At 37.2% G+C, this 19,541-nt stretch overlaps 2 protein-coding genes across 2 annotated transcripts; both read left to right on the forward strand.

The window, feature by feature from the left end:
* The first annotated feature begins 5,167 nt into the window (after positions 1 to 5,167).
* On the forward strand, positions 5,168 to 16,979 carry LOC145948220 (uncharacterized). Its single transcript, XM_083057961.1, has 2 exons — positions 5,168 to 5,749; positions 14,994 to 16,979. Exon 2 carries the CDS (start codon positions 14,994 to 14,996, stop codon positions 16,977 to 16,979), a length of 1,986 nt encoding a protein of 661 aa, XP_082914087.1. The 5' UTR covers positions 5,168 to 5,749.
* On the forward strand, positions 7,870 to 9,701 carry LOC145948221 (uncharacterized). The gene has a single exon (XM_083057962.1). The coding sequence runs from the start codon at positions 8,082 to 8,084 to the stop codon at positions 9,699 to 9,701; it is 1,620 nt and encodes a 539-aa protein (XP_082914088.1). The 5' UTR covers positions 7,870 to 8,081.
* Positions 16,980 to 19,541: the final 2,562 nt, after the last annotated feature.

Here is a 19,541-nt window from a genome sequence, read left to right on the forward strand (position 1 = left end):
CATAAAATAAGGTTGCGTCGCATAGGGTCAGCGGTAAAAAAGTATGGATTTCTAATATTTTAAGACGAGCCAAAAATTCATCGATTATACATTTTAATAGTACATTGATTACAGAACCATTTGGTACCAAACAGACACCAGCGTACAAATTTTTTAACTTGATATACATAAAATAAGGTTGCGTCGCATAGGGTCAGCGGTAAAAAAGTATCGATTTCTAATATTTTAAGACGAGCCAAAAATTCATCGATTATACATTTTAATAGTACATTGATTACAGAATCATTTGGTACCAAACAGACACCAGCGTACAAATTTTTTAACTTGATATACATAAAATAAGGTTGGGTCGCATAGGGTCAGCGGTAAAAAAGTATGGATTTCTAATATTTTAAGACGAGCCAAAAATTCATCGATTATACATTTTAATAGTACATTGATTACAGAACCATTTGGTACCAAACAGACACCAGCGTACAAATTTTTTAACTTGATATACATAAAATAAAGTTGCGTCGAATGGGGTCAGCGGTAAAAAAGTATCGATTTCTAATATTTTAAGACGAGCCAAAAATTCATCGATTATACATTTTAATAGTACATTGATTACAGAATCATTTGGTACCAAACAGACACCAGCGTACAAATTATTTAACTTGATATACATAAAATAAGGTTGCGTCGCATAGGGTCAGCGGTAAAAAAGTATGGAATTCTAATATTTTAAGACGAGCCAAAAATTCATCGATTATACATTTTAATAGTACATTGATTACAGAACCATTTGGTACCAAACAGACACCAGCGTACAAATTTTTTAACTTGATATACATAAAATAAGGTTGCGTCGCATGGGGTCAGCGGTAAAAAAGTATCGATTTCTAATATTTAAAGACGAGCCAAAAATTCATCCATTATACATTTTAATAGTACATTAATTACAGAATCTTTTGGTACCAAGTAGACAACAGCATACAAACTTTTTCATTTGCTATACATAAATTAAGGATGCGTCGCATAGGGTCAGCGGTAAAAAAGTATCGATTTCTAATATTTTAAGACGAGCCAAAAATTCATCGATTATACATTTTAATAGTACATTGATTACAGAACCATTTGGTACCAAACAGACACCTGCGTACAAATTTTTTAACATGATATACATAAAATAAGGTTGCGTCGCATGAGGTCAGCGGTAAAAAAGTATCGATTTCTAATATTAAAAGACGAGCCAAAAATTCATCCATTATACATTTTAATAGTACATTGATTACAGAATCTTTTGGTACCAAGCAGACAACAGCATACAAACTTTTTCATTTGCTATACATAAATTAAGGATGCGTCGCATAGGGTCAGCGGTAAAAAAGTATCGATTTCTAATATTTTAAGACGAGCCAAAAATTCATCGATTATACATTTTAATAGTACATTGATTACACAATCATTTGGTACCAAACAGACACCAGCGTGGAAATTTTTTAACTTGATATACATAAAATAAAGTTGCGTCGAATGGAGTCAGCGGTAAAAAAGTATCGATTTCTAATATTTTAAGACGAGCCAAAAATTCATCGATTATACATTTTAATAGTACATTGTTTACACAATCATTTGGTACCAAACAGACACCAGCGTACAAATTATTTAACTTGATATACATAAAATAAGGTTGCGTCGCATAGGGTCAGCGGTAAAAAAGTATCGATTTCTAATATTTTAAGACGAGCCAAAAATTCATCGATTATACATTTTAATAGTACATTGATTACAGAATCTTTTGATAGCATGCAGACACCAGCGTACAAATTTTTTAACTTGATATACATAAAATAAAGTTGCGTCGAATGGAGTCAGCGGTAAAAAAGTATCGATTTCTAATATTTTAAGACGAGCCAAAAATTCGATTATACATTTTAATAGTACATTGTTTACACAATCATTTGGTACCAAACAGACACCAGCGTACAAATTATTTAACTTGATATACATAAAATAAGGTTGCGTCGCATAGGGTCAGCGGTAAAAAAGTATCGATTTCTAATATTTTAAGACGAGCCAAAAATTCATCGATTATACATTTTAATAGTACATTGATTACAGAATCTTTTGATACCATGCAGACACCAGCGTACAAATTTTTTAACTTGATATACATAAAATAAAGTTGCGTCGAATGGAGTCAGCGGTAAAAAAGTATCGATTACAAATATTTAAAGACGAGCCAAAAATTCATCGATTATACATATTAATAGTACATTGATTACAGAATCATTTGGTACCAAACAGACACCAGCGTACAAATTTTTTAACTTGCTATACATAAAATAAGGTTGCGTCGCATAGGGTCAGCGGTAAAAAAGTATGGATTTCTAATATTTTAAGACGAGCCAAAAATTCATCGATTATACATTTTAATAGTACATTGATTACAGAACCATTTGGTACCAAACAGACACCAGCGTACAAATTTTTTAACTTGATATACATAAAATAAGGTTGCGTCGCATAGGGTCAGCGGTAAAAAAGTATGGAATTCTAATATTTTAAGACGAGCCAAAAATTCATCGATTATACATTTTAATAGTACATTGATTACAGAACCATTTGGTACCAAACAGACACCAGCGTACAAATTTTTTAACTTGATATACATAAAATAAAGTTGCGTCGAATGAGGTCAGCGATAAAAAAGTATCGATTTCTAATATTTTAAGACGAGCCAAAAATTCATCGATTATACATTTTAATAGTACATTGATTACAGAACCATTTGGTACCATGCAGACACCAGCGTACAAATTTTTTAACTTGATATACATAAAATAAAGTTGCGTCGAATGGAGTCAGCGGTAAAAAAGTATCGATTTCTAATATTTTAAGACGAGCCAAAAATTCATCGATTATACATTTTAATAGTACATTGTTTACACAATCATTTGGTACCAAACAGACACCAGCGTACAAATTATTTAACTTGATATACATAAAATAAGGTTGCGTCGCATAGGGTCAGCGGTAAAAAAGTATCGATTTCTAATATTTTAAGACGAGCCAAAAATTCATCGATTATACATTTTAATAGTACATTGATTACAGAACCATTTGGTACCATGCAGACACCAGCGTACAAATTTTTTAACTTGATATACATAAAATAAGGTTGCGTCGCATAGGATCAGCGGTAAAAAGTATCGATTTCCAATATTTTAAGACGAGCCAAAAATTCATCGATTATACATTTTAATAGTACATTGATTACAGAATCTTTTGATACCATGCAGACACCAGCGTACAAATTTTTTAACTTGATATACATAAAATAAAGTTGCGTCGAATGGGGTCAGCGGTAAAAAAGTATCGATTTCTAATATTTTAAGACGAGCCAAAAATTCATCGATTATACATTTTAATAGTACATTGATTACAGAACCATTTGGTACCAAACAGACACCAGCGTACAAATTTTTAACTTGATATACATAAAATAAAGTTGCGTCGAATGGGGTCAGCGGTAAAAAAGTATCGATTTCTAATATTTTAAGACGAGCCAAAAATTCATCGATTATACATTTTAATAGTACATTGTTTACACAATCATTTGGTACCAAACAGACACCAGCGTACAAATTATTTAACTTGATATACATAAAATAAGGTTGCGTCGCATAGGGTACGCGGTAAAAAAGTATCGATTTCTAATATTTTAAGACGAGCCAAAAATTCATCGATTATACATTTTAATAGTACATTGATTACAGAATCATTTGGTACCAAACAGACACCAGCGTACAAATTTTTTAACTTGCTATACATAAAATAAGGTTGCGTCGCATAGGGTCAGCGGTAAAAAAGTATGGATTTCTAATATTTTAAGACGAGCCAAAAATTCATCGATTATACATTTTAATAGTACATTGATTACAGAACCATTTGGTACCAAACAGACACCAGCGTACAAATTTTTTAACTTGATATACATAAAATAAAGTTGCGTCGAATGGGGTCAGCGGTAAAAAAGTATCGATTTCTAATATTTTAAGACGAGCCAAAAATTCATCGATTATACATTTTAATAGTACATTGATTACAGAATCATTTGGTACCAAACAGACACCAGCGTACAAATTTTTTAACTTGATATACATAAAATAAGGTTGCGTCGCATAGGGTCAGCGGTAAAAAAGTATGGAATTCTAATATTTTAAGACGAGCCAAAAATTCATCGATTATACATTTTAATAGTACAATGATTACAGAACCATTTGGTACCAAACAGACACCAGCGTACAAATTTTTTAACTTGATATACATAAAATAAGGTTGCGTCGCATGGGGTCAGCGGTAAAAAAGTATCGATTTCTAATATTTAAAGACGAGCCAAAAATTCATCCATTATACATTTTAATAGTACATTAATTACAGAATCTTTTGGTACCAAGTAGACAACAGCATACAAACTTTTTCATTTGCTATACATAAATTAAGGATGCGTCGCATAGGGTCAGCGGTAAAAAAGTATCGATTTCTAATATTTTAAGACGAGCCAAAAATTCATCGATTATACATTTTAATAGTACATTGATTACAGAACCATTTGGTACCAAACAGACACCTTCGTACAAATTTTTTAACATGATATACATAAAATAAGGTTGCGTCGCATAGGATCAGCGGTAAAAAGTATCGATTTCCAATGTTACGTCCGGCGGACTTCACGATTCTTTTCTTTCCCACGACCAAGGCGAAGTTTGTTGTTAGGTAAATAAGAAAGGAAGAAAAAAGATAATAATAATCTAAGCGGCACGTATATAATAAAACGAAAACGTGCCCAGCGAAACGGACAGCTGCAGATATCGTGAGCGACCGATAAATATTACAAAATCGGTAAATAAAAGAGACCAGGCGGAAAGATGCCGAAAGCGGATTCTTGCCGACACCCTCGCGAATAATAAGTTAAAATCACATATCGGCAAAACATAAAGACGGCGAGAACGCGCCGAAAGCAAATCCTTCCCTAGTAAAATTAGGGGAAAACAAATAATGAAAACGAAAGTGTGCAAAATAAGATAGCACACCTGCGGGTATTCTCGCGAGAAAGCGGCGAAAAATATAAAGATTAAAAAGATGCCACACGCATCGCCTCTCAGCAAATAAGCTCTAAGCCACACGCGAGGGCAATAAAGCGAGAACCCGCCGATAAAAGCGGCACTAACAAACGACAAATATCGCGATATAGGAAAAACTAACAACAAACACCGCCGCCGATATCGAAATCTCGAGAGGATAATAAAAATATAAACCTCAACAAATTCTCCATTGGTCAAAACCTAGGGCCCTAAACAAAAGCCCTGACCAATCCCGATAAACTTTTAAAGTCAAGAGACGCCTCCGGGACTGAAAGGGCGTTATTGAAAAATTCCCTATTCGTCAGGAAATATTAACAAACTAACGGGAAGGAGGAGCAAGAAGGTATATATACCCGTAACATCTCTCAGAGAATATCAATCTTTTCTCAAACCTACGCTCGCGGATCAATCGCGAAAAGTTGTATCACCATCCTTCGAGAGAATCTCGAACTCGTGAGCATTCGCAGTGACATTTGTGAAATCATCGTGTGCCCAGTGCTCACCGAGTACGACGATTTTCGCGAGTGAACAACTGCGAGTGGAACACCATCCTCACGGAGGAGTCCGTAGCCAGATTCACACCTGGAATAATTAACATCTACCTGCGCACTCCATAAGTAGTAAGTTATCAAGCACGCTACATCTCCACCCTTACTAATAATACTTAAAATAATTCTGGGACTTCAATTAAATTATAATTGTTTTCCTTTTTAATTTATTAATTTATTATCCTTGTTAAATTCTAACTTCGAAAAACTGTCCTTTCTTCCCCCATCCTTATCTCTCTCTCTCTCTCGAAATCACTGTGGATTTCCCGCGATAGCGGAGCAATCCGTGATTTCTATCATCCCCTTACCTTTTGAAATCACTCCGGATTTCCCGCGATAGCGGAGCAATCCGTGATTTCTTCCATCTCCTCTTTCTCTCGAAATCACTCTGGATTTCCCGCGATAGCGGAGCAATCCGTGATTTCTATCATCCCCTTACCTTTTGAAATCACTCCGGATTTCCCGCGATAGCGGAGCAATCCGTGATTTCTTCCATCTTCTCCCTCTCTCTCGAAATCACTGTGGATTTCCCGCGATAGCGGAGCAATCCGTGATTTCTATCATCCCCTTACCTTTTGAAATCACTCCGGATTTCCCGCGATAGCGGAGCAATCCGTGATTTCTTCCATCTCCTCTTTCTCTCGAAATCACTCTGGATTTCCCGCGATAGCGGAGCAATCCGTGATTTCTATCATCCCCTTACCTTTTGAAATCACTCCGGATTTCCCGCGATAGCGGAACAATCCGTGATTTACTCTCTCTCACTCTCTATCTCTCTCTCTCTCTCTCTCTCTCTCTCTCTTGAATGAACAAATAAGTAATACAATAACTAACTAAATTATTAAATAATTAAAATATCAAAATTATATAAAAATAAATATATATATATATATATTTTTTTTTTCTCTTACAAGAACTCCCAGAGTTATTTTTCAGTAAAAACTCTTCTTGCCCGGTTACTTTATTATTCGCTCTCGTAGTGGAAAATCCAAGGAGACGACCCTCGCGAACCGCTGTTAAATTGGCGCGAAACCGGCGTAATAGGCGGTTAAAGAAAGCGTTGGCACGGAGTCTGGCTGCGGGCGAAACCTTCGGCTCCCTAGAAAAAATTAACACACCGATCCATACAGAGACAACTAATACATATCACCCTACGGTCTCTCCTATTTCCTCACCCGAACATATAGAAACCCCGCTGACGCCGTCTCCCGCTACCTCTGCTTCTGCAGAATTTTTCGATTCCCCGCGAACTCCTTCTCCTCTTTCTCCCGAACCCGCTATACCTCAGCGGGCCCCTTCCCCTCACTCCTCTGTTTCCTCTGAGGACGCCGATTCTCCGCGGAGCCCTTCTCCCTTTCTTCCCCCTGCTTCTCCCGAACGCCCTGAGCCACCTAGATCTCCGTCTCCGGCTCCCTCAACAATCACCCTTGAAGATTCTCCTCCCTCATCCCCAACGTCCTCGGTAAATAGGGAACATCCGGAAGGGTTTGAGGTAGTAGATATCAGCGACGACGATTCCGAAGAATCAGAATCGCCTGCCAAGCTCTCATACGAGCAATTCAGAGCTTGGCTGATAAACCAGCTCCCAGGGATACGAGAAGTCCCTGAGGAAGCTTTCACGATTGGTCCAGGCCCCGTAGACCACGAGGCCTTACGCGAATTTCTAGAGACCACCGATAGGAATAACATCATCCCCTGGTATGTTCCCGGGCGAAGATATCCTTTAGCCGTCCCTGCACACCTTCTCCTACGAACCTATCCCCCCTCCACCGCCATAATTACCGAACTCATATAACCTAGAAGTCTCTCTTACACGCACACACATGGACACTAATTTTATATACCTATTACCATTTAAATTATTGTAACCACCAATCGGGACCCTAAAATTTAAACAATAACTCTTACCCCTTTCTGCCCCGATTGAAGACCTCCGTACTAATGTATCACCCGCGACACATACACATACATTCACTCTTCATTAGCAACTAAGTCCGTCAATAATATTATTATGTATATAAATTCTTTCGTCTTTATATTAGGAATAAATTTATAAATTTCAAAATAAATGATTTTCATTTATTAATAACCCGTTCCCACTTATTCCCGTAAACCAGGATCGCACAAGGTCCCATCCTGCGTAAAAGAGATTAAATTCTCTTGCCAAAAAGGGACCACCGAGCGAACGGCCCTTTAAATAGAGTAAGAGCGACCCTTGCGGTCGTTGACCTATTTGGGCCCAGACGTTCGTTCGGGTCGAACAGACGGATAGTCTGCCGTCGTTCGAAAAGATAAATTTAGTTACGTCCTTCCTTTCGACTCTTCCTTCCTTGAGTCTGGACGTAACATAAATAAAATTTGGGGGCTCGTCCGGGATAGAAATGTGCGATTCCTGGTAGCGGTAATGAGTAAAGGAACAAGAGGTCAAACTGATAAAGATCAAATAGAAGAACTATATAAAACTGCATTAACAACACCACATAGAACACGCAAATCTAAATCTAAACCATCTGATTCCGAATTAATTCACACATCCACACCTTTAGTACCTTCAACTTCGACATCTCGCCAAATAAAATTTTCGTTAAAAGATCCTTCCTCAGAATTCGATTTAACTGAAAATACTTTAGTAGCCGAATCGCCCGAGCCAGATTCCGACGATTCCACCGATATAACTACTGAAACAATAAAAGATCAAATCGAAAAATTTGATATCGAAAGCGATCCCGAAAATTTACTTTCTTTTAACATGGCGCAACCTAACCCCTTTGCTACCTTAAAATACGCGGTAGACGCCGTCCCCTTTTTTGACGGTAGTAACATTCCGCTAAATTATTTTATCGAGGGTTGCGAGGAAGCGAAAGCTATGCTTCCTAAGGAAGCAGAGGCTCAATTTACTAAAATTATAAGAACTAGAATAGTGGGAGAAGCGCGTCGAACAATTCGGGATGAAGATTTTGATACTGTATTGCAATTAACTACTTATTTAAAGAAAATTTATGGACCCACTAAAAATGTATATCAGTTACAAGGAGAACTAGGATGTATTTATCAAAGGAATGAAGAGGATGTCGTCACTTACGCAAATAGAGTTAAATTACTTGGAAAACAAATATTGGAAGCATATCGAAGTTCCGGTCACATTTTACCCAATCAAAATATAAAAACAACGGTAGAAAAAGACATGTGTAAGTGTTTTATTAGAGGGCTAAAGCCTGAAATAGAGCAAAGAATCGCTAGAGATTTAGACGTACAAGAAACTGTCGCCGACGCCCTAAGGATAGAAAGAGAGCTTCGAGAGATGACAGATTTGCGCCAAGGCCAAGGCGTTAAAACAGGCCAATCACCGTACACTAATCAAGTGCGGGAAATCTGTCAGATCTGTTTCAAAGAGGGACATGCCGCAAGTAGTTGTAGGAAGCTCGTTCAATTTTCCTTACAAGGGCACGATTTTCAAACGAATAACGGAACGGAGATTTTAATTTGCCAAATATGCAAAAAACGCGGCCACAGTGCGGATAAATGTCGCCAACGCGACCCTCGCGCTCGTCAATCAGTAAACGTAATTCAAGAAAAAATTACTATATGTCAATTATGTTCAAAAACCGGCCACGACGCCAAATCATGCCGACAAACTACTTCCCAACAACAAATTAATAAATCGGTTACTTGTCAATGGTGTGAAAGGCCTGGCCATTCGGCTAGTAATTGTTGGAAAAAACAGAACGAGGAAAGAAGTTTGGAAAGTAGATCGAAAGTTTCATGCCAACTTTGCGATAAATTCGGACACTCCGCTAAGGATTGTCGTGTTAAAATAAATCAACAACTGACAACGAAGAACGATACATTCTGCAGATATTGTAAAGAACAAGGCCATCTCCTTGAAAATTGTCAGTTACGCAACGCAAGTAATAATCGTCGAAAAGAAAATAATCAGGGAAACTACACAGGTCCCTCGGGGTCGGGTGCACAACGGGGGACCGGACAGACTTCACACCCGTCGACATCTCAAGAAGTCAAGTAGGCCGTCAAACCATCGACATACGACCCGTAACAGTAAACCTCGATAAACATAGTCGCGTGCCTACTGTTCAGGTCCAAATTAACGAAATACCATCGCAAATAACCTTTCTATTAGACACGGGATCCGGACCAAATATAATCAAGGAAAATTTTATACCTAAAACTCTAAAAATTAACTATACAAATATATTAAAATTAAATGGTATAAATAATCATCCCGTATATACGCTCGGAGAAGTCGCTTTAAATCTCCTTGGAATTCCGATATCTTTCCATTTAGTATCTCGCGACTTTCCGATTCCACAATCCGGAATATTGGGAAATGATTTCTTTAAACAAACATCATCGAAAATAGATTACGCTCAAGGATATCTGACCGTATCCGAAGTTAACATACCGTTTTTCTCACCGGAATCTATAATAGTGTCTCCGAGATCCGAATCATTATTTTATGTAAGGATAGAAAACCCCGAAATAAAGGTGGGATATATACCAAAATTAAAAATAGAACATGGAATTTACTTAGGAGACACTATTGTAGAGAACATCTCCGGAAAAGCATATCTCAATGTTATAAGTACTTTAGACGAAGAAGTGGAAGTCCGCGTACCCACTTTGCGTTTAAAGCCGTTGGATCAATTATTTGACGACCATAAATCCGACTGTCCGACGGTCAACAATTACGATGAAGTTTCATCTATAAACGAAGAACCAATGAACACCAACGAAACTTATATTGATATCGAAGACGAAGAAGAAATTTTCGAGGATGAAGGAAAATTTACGGAAATAACTCGAAGGACAAACAAAATTAATGTTGACAAGGGGAATAAAAATTCTCCTGAAAATTTTAATAATTCAAAAATCCTTGGAGAGGGAAGTTACCAAACCTCTCCTGAAAATTTTAATAATTCGAAAATCCTTGGAGAGGGAAGTTACCAAACCTCTCCTGAAAATTTTAATAATTCGAAAATTCTTGGAGAGGGAAGTTACCAAACCTCTCCTGAAATTTCATATAATCCAACAATTAACGGAGAGGGAAGTTACCCAACCTCTCTTGAAAAATTGAATAATTCTAGTAAAGGGAAAAATTATCAAATCTCTCTCAAAAATTTAAATGATTCAAAATCCCTTGGAGAGGGAAGTTACCAAACCTCTCCTGGAGGGGATATTTCTAGAATTTCGGAGGGAAATTTCCAAACCTCGACAGAAAATTCTAGCTCCGTCAATTGCGAGGAGGGAAGTTACCAAACCTCACTACGCGATTTGACACAATCTTGTTCTAATTTAAGAGAGAAAAATTCCTTATCAATTCTAGATATCAAATTTCCGAAAGTTGGATTATTCACAGAAGACCACAATGACAAATTAAAGTCATCTCATGTCACTATAAAAGACCTTCTTGAAAAGGCACAAAAATATTTAAATATTGAAAAATTAAACATTAAAAACTCTAAACGCATGAAAAACAGAACCAAACCGTCTTCGAAAGTTTCGACGTCTTTATTAAATAAATCGCAAGAAATTATAGATAAATTTATGCGAAAACGAAAATCTAAACATAAAAGAAAACAACAACAAATTAACGATGCAAGCAACGATTTGCATAATTGCCTGGTGGTTTCCGAGAAAAAGGAGAAAGACCGCTTTATACAAATTACCGAATTATTACGATTGGAACATCTAAATGAAAAGGAACAAGAAAGTGTAAAGAAATTAATAACAAACAGTCAAAACCAATTTCATATTCCCGGAGAAAATTTAACTGCAACTCATGTACTCCAACATCAAATACCAACCACAGATGATCGACCAATTAACACTCGTCAATACAGATTCCCGCAACTACATAAGGAAGAAATAAACAAGCAGGTAGAGGAACTGTTAGAAGGAGGCATCGTAAAACCCTCACAATCGCCATACAATACGCCCATATGGATCGTGCCGAAGAAAGAGGACTCCAAAGGAAACAAGCGCTGGAGAATGGTCCTCGACTTTCGGGCTTTAAACGACAAGACCATCGGGGACGCATATCCATTACCTAACATCATAGATATATTAGATCAATTAGGGGGCGCGCAATATTTCTCTGTATGCGACTTAGCATCTGGGTTTCATCAGATAAAAATGGATCCTGCTGACAGTCACAAAACTGCATTCACTACTCCCTTCGGTCACTACGAATTCGATCGAATGCCTTTTGGATTAAAAAACGCTCCTGCAACATTTCAGCGCCTAATGGATTTAGTATTAACAGGATTACAGGGCGAAGAATTATTTGTTTATATGGACGACATTGTTATTTATGCTACTTCCTTAGAAGAACACGAACGAAAATATAACGCATTAATAGAACGACTTCGCGAAGCTAATTTAAAACTACAACCTGATAAATGTGAATTTTTAAAAACCGAAGTAATTTATTTGGGACACGTAATTGGCAGAGATGGAGTAAAACCAGATCCGAAAAAATTAGAGGCAGTACATAAATTTCCCCGACCAAAAACCCCAAGAAATATTAAGCAATTTTTGGGACTTGCCGGATATTACCGGCGCTTTATTCCAAATTTCTCTAAACTAGCAAAACCATTAACAAATCTATTAAAAAATGACACTCGTTTCGAATGGACATCAATTCAAGAAGAATCCTTCGAGATATTGAAACAAAAATTATGTGAAGAGCCAGTACTACAATACCCTGATTTCTCTCGACCATTTATTTTAACTACGGATGCGTCAGGTTTAGCCGTAGGAGGAATACTCTCACAAGGAGAAATAAACAAGGACAGACCTATCGCATACGCTTCCAGAACACTCACGGACGACGAAACGAAATACGACACTTACGAAAAGGAAGCACTAGCCATAATATATTGCGTTAAACACTTCAGACCATACTTATATGGAAGAAAATTCACCCTAGTTACAGATCATAAACCTTTAATGTGGTTTAAAAACGCGCAAGACGCAAATATGAGAATACTTCGCTGGAGATTAAAATTAGCGGAATACGATTACGACGTTGTTTATAAGGCAGGAAAAACTAACGTAAATGCGGACGCATTATCAAGAAACCCAGTAGATCTTGAAGAAATTGATTGCAAAATAATAAAAGAACGAAAAACATTAAATCCAAATAATCCAGAAGATGCAGAAATAATTTCCAGAATGCTGGAAGAAACCGATGACGAAGAAGAAGAAGACGACGATTTTCAACTATATCTGTCAGATACCGAAGAAATTGAAGGACCGATACTCGAAGAAGAACCCCCTGATAATAATGCCGATCCTATACCTTCTACCCCCGAAGAACTAAACGAACCTCCAGCGTCACAAACTATCGAAAAAGCGCTAATACATGATCCTCCAAAACAAAACAGAATGCAAACAAGAAGTCAGGCGACAAAACGAAATATTAAGAAAAATAATGAAAATCATAATAACAACAAAAACAATACTGAAAAGATAGAAGAAAGAAACGATCCGCCAGACAAAGATCAGGATAACAAAGAAACAGATGGAAAAGAAAGGGAAGAAAGCGATGACGACGAAGAAGAAATTATCAATAAAAATTTAAAATCAAGAAAAACAAAAATGAAACCTACTATCATTGAGAATAAAATAATTAAAAGCAACGTTATAGATTCTCGCGAACTATTATTTCTGCGAAAAGACAATGTCGCGTATTTTGTCGACATTTACGGAAAACCTTTAGACTCAGGATCTGAAAAACTCTTCGAAAGAAACGAACTCCCGAATATAGGACCCCTGGAGTTAGGTAAAGCGAAAGCAATAAAATACAAAACCTACTACCACATAGTCTTACCCATCAGTGAGACGGAACGAGAAGGCCCCACAGCGACTCTCAACCAAATTATCGCGGTCATACACGACTTACGAAATTTGACTGAAAATTTAAATTTAGGAACACTCAGCATTGCAAAAACAGAAATTATCAACAACGTTCCATGGAATAATATCAAATCGCAACTGCAATTAAGATTCATTAATTCCACTACCAAAATAATCATTTGCAACGGACAAATTAAATATCCACCGAAAGATCTACGATCCGTTATAATTGGTGAGATGCACTGTTCGCCGACCGGAGGACATCGCGGCGTCACTAAGACATACAATAGAATAAAACACAATTACTATTGGGAAAACTTAAAACTAGACGTTCAAAGATACATACAACAATGTTTGCAGTGCCAACTGAGAAAATTAGTACGCGTCAAAACAAAACAGCCTATGATAATCACAGACACACCAGGCTCTTCTTTCGACAAGGTAGCCATGGATATTGTCGGACCTTTACCCAAGACAGAAAGAAACAGCGAATACATTTTGACCTTACAAGATCAGCTGACCAAATACTGTATGGGTATACCATTACAAAACCAAACCTCCGAAACTATCGCAGAAGCTTTCGTAGATCGTTTCATCTGCATATTCGGAGCGCCAAAGGCAATATTAACGGATCAAGGAAGAAATTTTATCAGTGATTTAATGAGGAAAATCGCAAAATTATTTAAAATTCGTAAATTTCGTACTACTGCCTTCCACCCACAATCTAACGGATCTTTGGAAAGATCGCATCACGCATTAGGAGAATATTTAAAACAATACGCAAACGAACAAAAACAGTGGGATAGATGGATAAGCCTTGCAATGTTCAATTATAATACTAATGTACACGAAGCAACCAGACATACACCGTACGAATTAGTCTTCGGAAAAATAGCCAGAATTCCTTCGAACGAGCTTTTACCTCCAAGCGACCAATTAGCGAATTACAACGATTATCTAGTAAACCTCGTTACACAACTTCATACAATTCAAGGAAATGCTCGTGAAAACGTTATCGAAGCAAAACACAGATCGAAGAAATATTACGATAGAAAGATTAACCCCCAAACCTTTAAACCAGGAGACCATGTATTTCTCTTAAAGGGGCCAAAACCCGGAAAATTCGGGGATCACTATACAGGACCTCATGAAGTACTGGAAATATTAAATAAAAATAATGTAAAAATTAGAATAAAGAAAAATAGCCGAATCGTGCATCCTAATCGATTGCGAATTTCCTACATTAAAACCACTAAATAATCAACAAAAAGGATTAATTTTCCACAAAAATAAATGTTTTTTTTATATATATATATATATATATATATATATATATATATATAAAATACAAAATATAATATTAATAAAAATAAAGTAGAAATACATAAAGGTTATAAGAGGAAAAAGATACACACACCTACAAAAATAATTAATATTTCAGATGGATCGCAAATTCAGACGAATAATCGCAATATTAATAATACTAGCAGTATACCTGCATCCAACACATGGGCTAATAGGATATGACTGTGGATCTTCCTCCGCAAACCTAACCACGCTATCACTGTTAAACATCGAGGAATGCGATATCCCTCGTAAAGAAATTAAACCGGATCAAGTTTACGTGCAGCTGTTACAAATTAATGAATTCGAAGCAGTGCACGTAATACAGTGCAAAGTTGAAATCGACCGATTAGTCAAGAAATGCGGAATGTTTTCTCACACAATGGATGTACATAACGGAAAATATTCATATATAGAAGAAATAACTCGCGAGGCTTGCAGGCGAATGCATAGTTACGGAAGTTATCAAGTAGGAAGCACTCTTATCTCAGGACTTAAATCCAATAGCACAATAACCAGACCGATTACGTTAGCTGGTCAAGTAGACAACTACGGCGAATGCCACGGAGGAGCATACTCAGATCCTTACGGAACATGGTCGGATGTCATTGTAGTCGGAACTGTAAAAATCACATTACAGGATTACACTGCCGACGTACGCATCAACACTAATAAAGTACAACTCAGATCCGGGATTACTTGCCAACTCGGCTCTACACATTGCATAGACATCGAAGGAGGAGACACGTATTGGAATACCGTACCTGCAGGTCCCTGTAAATTTAATAACTATGGAATATTATTCGAGGGGTACGCCTACAAAATAATTGACGACGAGCAAGGCCAAACAGTATATTCTCTCACCACACAAGACACAATATTCGCCCTAACCAGTAAAGGCAAACAAGATGTCTGCGGATATTCGATAATACGTACCGAACATCCTAAATTAATGATTTTCGAAACTGTACGAGGAACCGTCGTTTTCAAAAAACAATCGCGCGTTTCAAATCTCGATATCTTCACGTACATGAATTCTAAGTTTGTTTACGTGGAAAAACATATTCGCACGCAAATTAATCAACTTTACCATGACATTTTATTACAACAATGTAATTTAGAGCAACGAATGCTACAAAACGCTTTGGCCATAGCCACACAATCTCCAGATATTTTTGCATATCATCTAATGAAAGGGCCCGGCTATATGGCTCTACTAGCTGGAGAGGTTATTCACATCGTAAAATGCGTACCCGTCGAAGTCAAGCTCGCTCAAACAAACCGATGCTACAACCAACTACCCGTGCTTCGGGAAAATCAAACGTATTATTTAACTCCACAAACGCACATATTATTGCAACAAGGAACGCAAACCACTTGTAACACATTAGCACCCGCCATGTATCAGCTAGGAGATTCTTGGTACAAATTTATGCCAAGACCAGTGGATACCATACCGCCGGTCACTATAAAACCATTGACTAAGCCTGTATGGAAATACATCAGCCCAGGATCGCTCGCCACCAGCGGTATATACACGGAAACAGATTTAAAGGACCTACGAGATCATATAATGTTTCCAGCCGAACGACCTGCCGTCCTCAACTCCCTAGCGAGAGGGGTGATGGGAAAAACCATATCCCTGGAAGGGGGATCAATCTCCAATTTACTTGATACAAACACCATAGAAAAAATAGCAATATCTACATGGAACAAATTCTGGAATAAATTTCTATTTTTCGGGAATCTCAGCGCTGGACTAATCGGAATATACCTGAGCATCAGAGTCATAAAACTGACGCTAGACACAATAGTACACGGCTACGCCTTACACACAGTGTACGGGTGGTCCTTGTACCTGCTAGGAGCCCTATGGGACTCCCTAACACATCTACTAATACATTTGAAAACAAGGCAATCGAAAAAATCGAAAGCCAGCGTGCCGGTTCCCTATACCCAAAATAACGAGACACCTGAAACCATCCACACGGAAAACAACACAACTGCAACAGCTACCTACCCCCTCCTCCCCCCACGGGAAGATACTACATATACCTTGGAGCTTAAAGAAGCGAAATTTTAACGAGCAAGGCATACCGCCAATTACAATAACCCCCCCCCGGTTTTCTTCACATATCAAGCAAGGCATACCGCCAATTACAATAACCCCCCCCCGGTTTTCTTCACATATCAAGCAAGGCATACCGCCAACACAATAAACCCCCTTTTTGGATCTCCCCATGCACCAAAAACAGTAAAATTTTTTTTTATATACAGAAATGGAAACCTCTTACATCGACACTGAATTCTTGACTCGCGGTCGCCTGAAGGTGACCGTGGTAAGAGCGGAATCACCCTTGCTGTTTTGGGTACAACTAAAAAATAGCGCAAGGGAACTCCTGGAAATGGAAGAAGAAATCCAATTCCGGATGGATAGGAGAGCCAATTCATTGCTCGTATACCCTCACCATATGAAGGAGGACTTAGAGGTCGTGGTTAAAGACAAGAAAGGATGGAAGCGAGGGTTTATACAAAGCATAAATAAAAACACTTGGTTGGTCAAAATAATGCTCGGCGACTGGGGAAGAACAGTGTGGCGCCGTATGAGCGAAGTGTATCACCTAGAAGACCGTTTTAAGGGGGTATCCTGGCAAGCCATAATATGTGGATTAGCCCACACCGCAGCCCCTAATGGTAGGCAAACGTGGCCAATAATGACACGAGACCTGTGTCGACTCCTTTTAGAGGGACAAGATGGATGGATAAATATAGTCCATCCTCTAAGAAAGGGTGCGGCCCTGGTGAAACTCCATATGGAGACCACCAAAATGTTCGATAGAGCATATAACTTTAGGGACGCGCTAATTCGGATTGGCCACGCCGAACTTTGCACAAAAATCACCGCCGACGTGGAACCCTCAGTCTAAAAAAAAAAAAAAAAAAAAAAAAAAAAAAAAAAAAAAAAAAAAAAAAAAAAAAAAAAAAAAAAAAAAAAATATATATATATATATATATAACCAGAATTATGTATTAACTTAGAGTTATTGTAGCATTTAAATAATTCTATATATTCTAAATTTTTATTACTCCACTATTCATTTGAAATCTGAATTGTGTATTAATTCAGAATTACTCTAGTGTTTAACAATAAGTATTCCTATAGACCCTAAATTTTCTTTACCTTACTACTACTTCGTTTGAATTTTGAATTATGTATTAGTTAGAATTACGCAAGCGTTTAAGTACTCCCATATATCCCAAATATTAATTACTATTATCATTAGTCACTATATCACCCTACCTTTCCTCTTTATATTATGTACTTCTTTTGCATATTATAATTATAGCGTCATTATTGATGCTACACATTATCATATCATATTATTTTTTTTTTTGTATTAATTACTATTAGACCATATATATATATTGAATCGTTATTGGTAATATTTCAACATTTGCGTTCTTAGATTTCAGTTTTTTTGTATACTTATCATGAATATATGTGTTTCTTCTTTAATTACATGCGCAAATTTATACCTTATACTTAACCTCATAATAATAATACTTTGTAAACAAGTGGAACCATTTTCTATCTTAATTACATCATTATCGTCAAAACATACTGCCTGATCATCGGTTGCAGTATAACAATGCCAGTATATCACCATCTTCAATGGACACCCGAGATGCCGGAAGAAGTACGCCAAGGCCCAATCGACGGTGTTAAACCAGGAGACCACCCCGAAACATACCGAAATCTAACAGAACTCCGGTGTGTTACATTAATGGAGGGTGAAATCTATCAAGATACGACTGACTGCAGCAAAATTTGTCAAGAATGCTATGGTAAAATATCAGCCGAGGAAAACCAAGAATATGCAACAATACCACCGCATAATTTGGTCCACGAAATATCAGCTGGCGACCAAACAAATTGCACTAAATGCAATAAAGTAATAGTAACAATCAAACCGGCAATAAACTGCAGGGACTGCATAGAAGAATATCTATACGTCGACCAGACATACTTGGCCGAAGGCTGGGGTCAAGCTGTGATCCCCAGAGGGGTAGAAGAGCAATAAAAGGAAGGGACCTGCTACTTGACACCAGAGAACTGACATTTACTACTGACGAAAATCAGGCAGATAAAAACGTGCCTAAATTCTTTTCTTTTCTTTATATATAACATATATATATTTTATATATATATATATCCCTCTATTTTCATTAGAATTTTCATACGATAGAAAAAGGGCTCCACACCAGCGTTACATGTATTAGCGGTACTAAATTTAAATAAATAAGTACAATTAAAAATAAGCTATAAGTAAATTGTATAAAAAGCGAGGAAAGGACGAAAGAACAAAGGAAGGGGTTATGGTGGTCGCCTTTTCTTTCCTCCTTTTCTACAAAATATTTAAATAGTAATTAGGAACTCAAAGAAACACATTTAATAAAAACAGAATTAAATGTGAGTCTTTCTACCAAATCGGCAAGTCGTGGCAAGAAAAGAATCGAATTATTCCTCACAGATTCTTTTTGCAAATGTTGTGTTTTTACACCCCCAACATTTGTCTAAGGCGGGGGGTGTTACGTCCGGCGGACTTCACGATTCTTTTCTTTCCCACGACCAAGGCGAAGTTTG

This window comes from Prenolepis imparis, unplaced genomic scaffold, assembly GCF_030444845.1.
Source record: "Prenolepis imparis isolate NDT839.2.m4 unplaced genomic scaffold, iyPreImpa1.0 SCAF_284, whole genome shotgun sequence".
NCBI classification, from domain to species: Eukaryota; Metazoa; Arthropoda; class Insecta; order Hymenoptera; family Formicidae; genus Prenolepis; species Prenolepis imparis.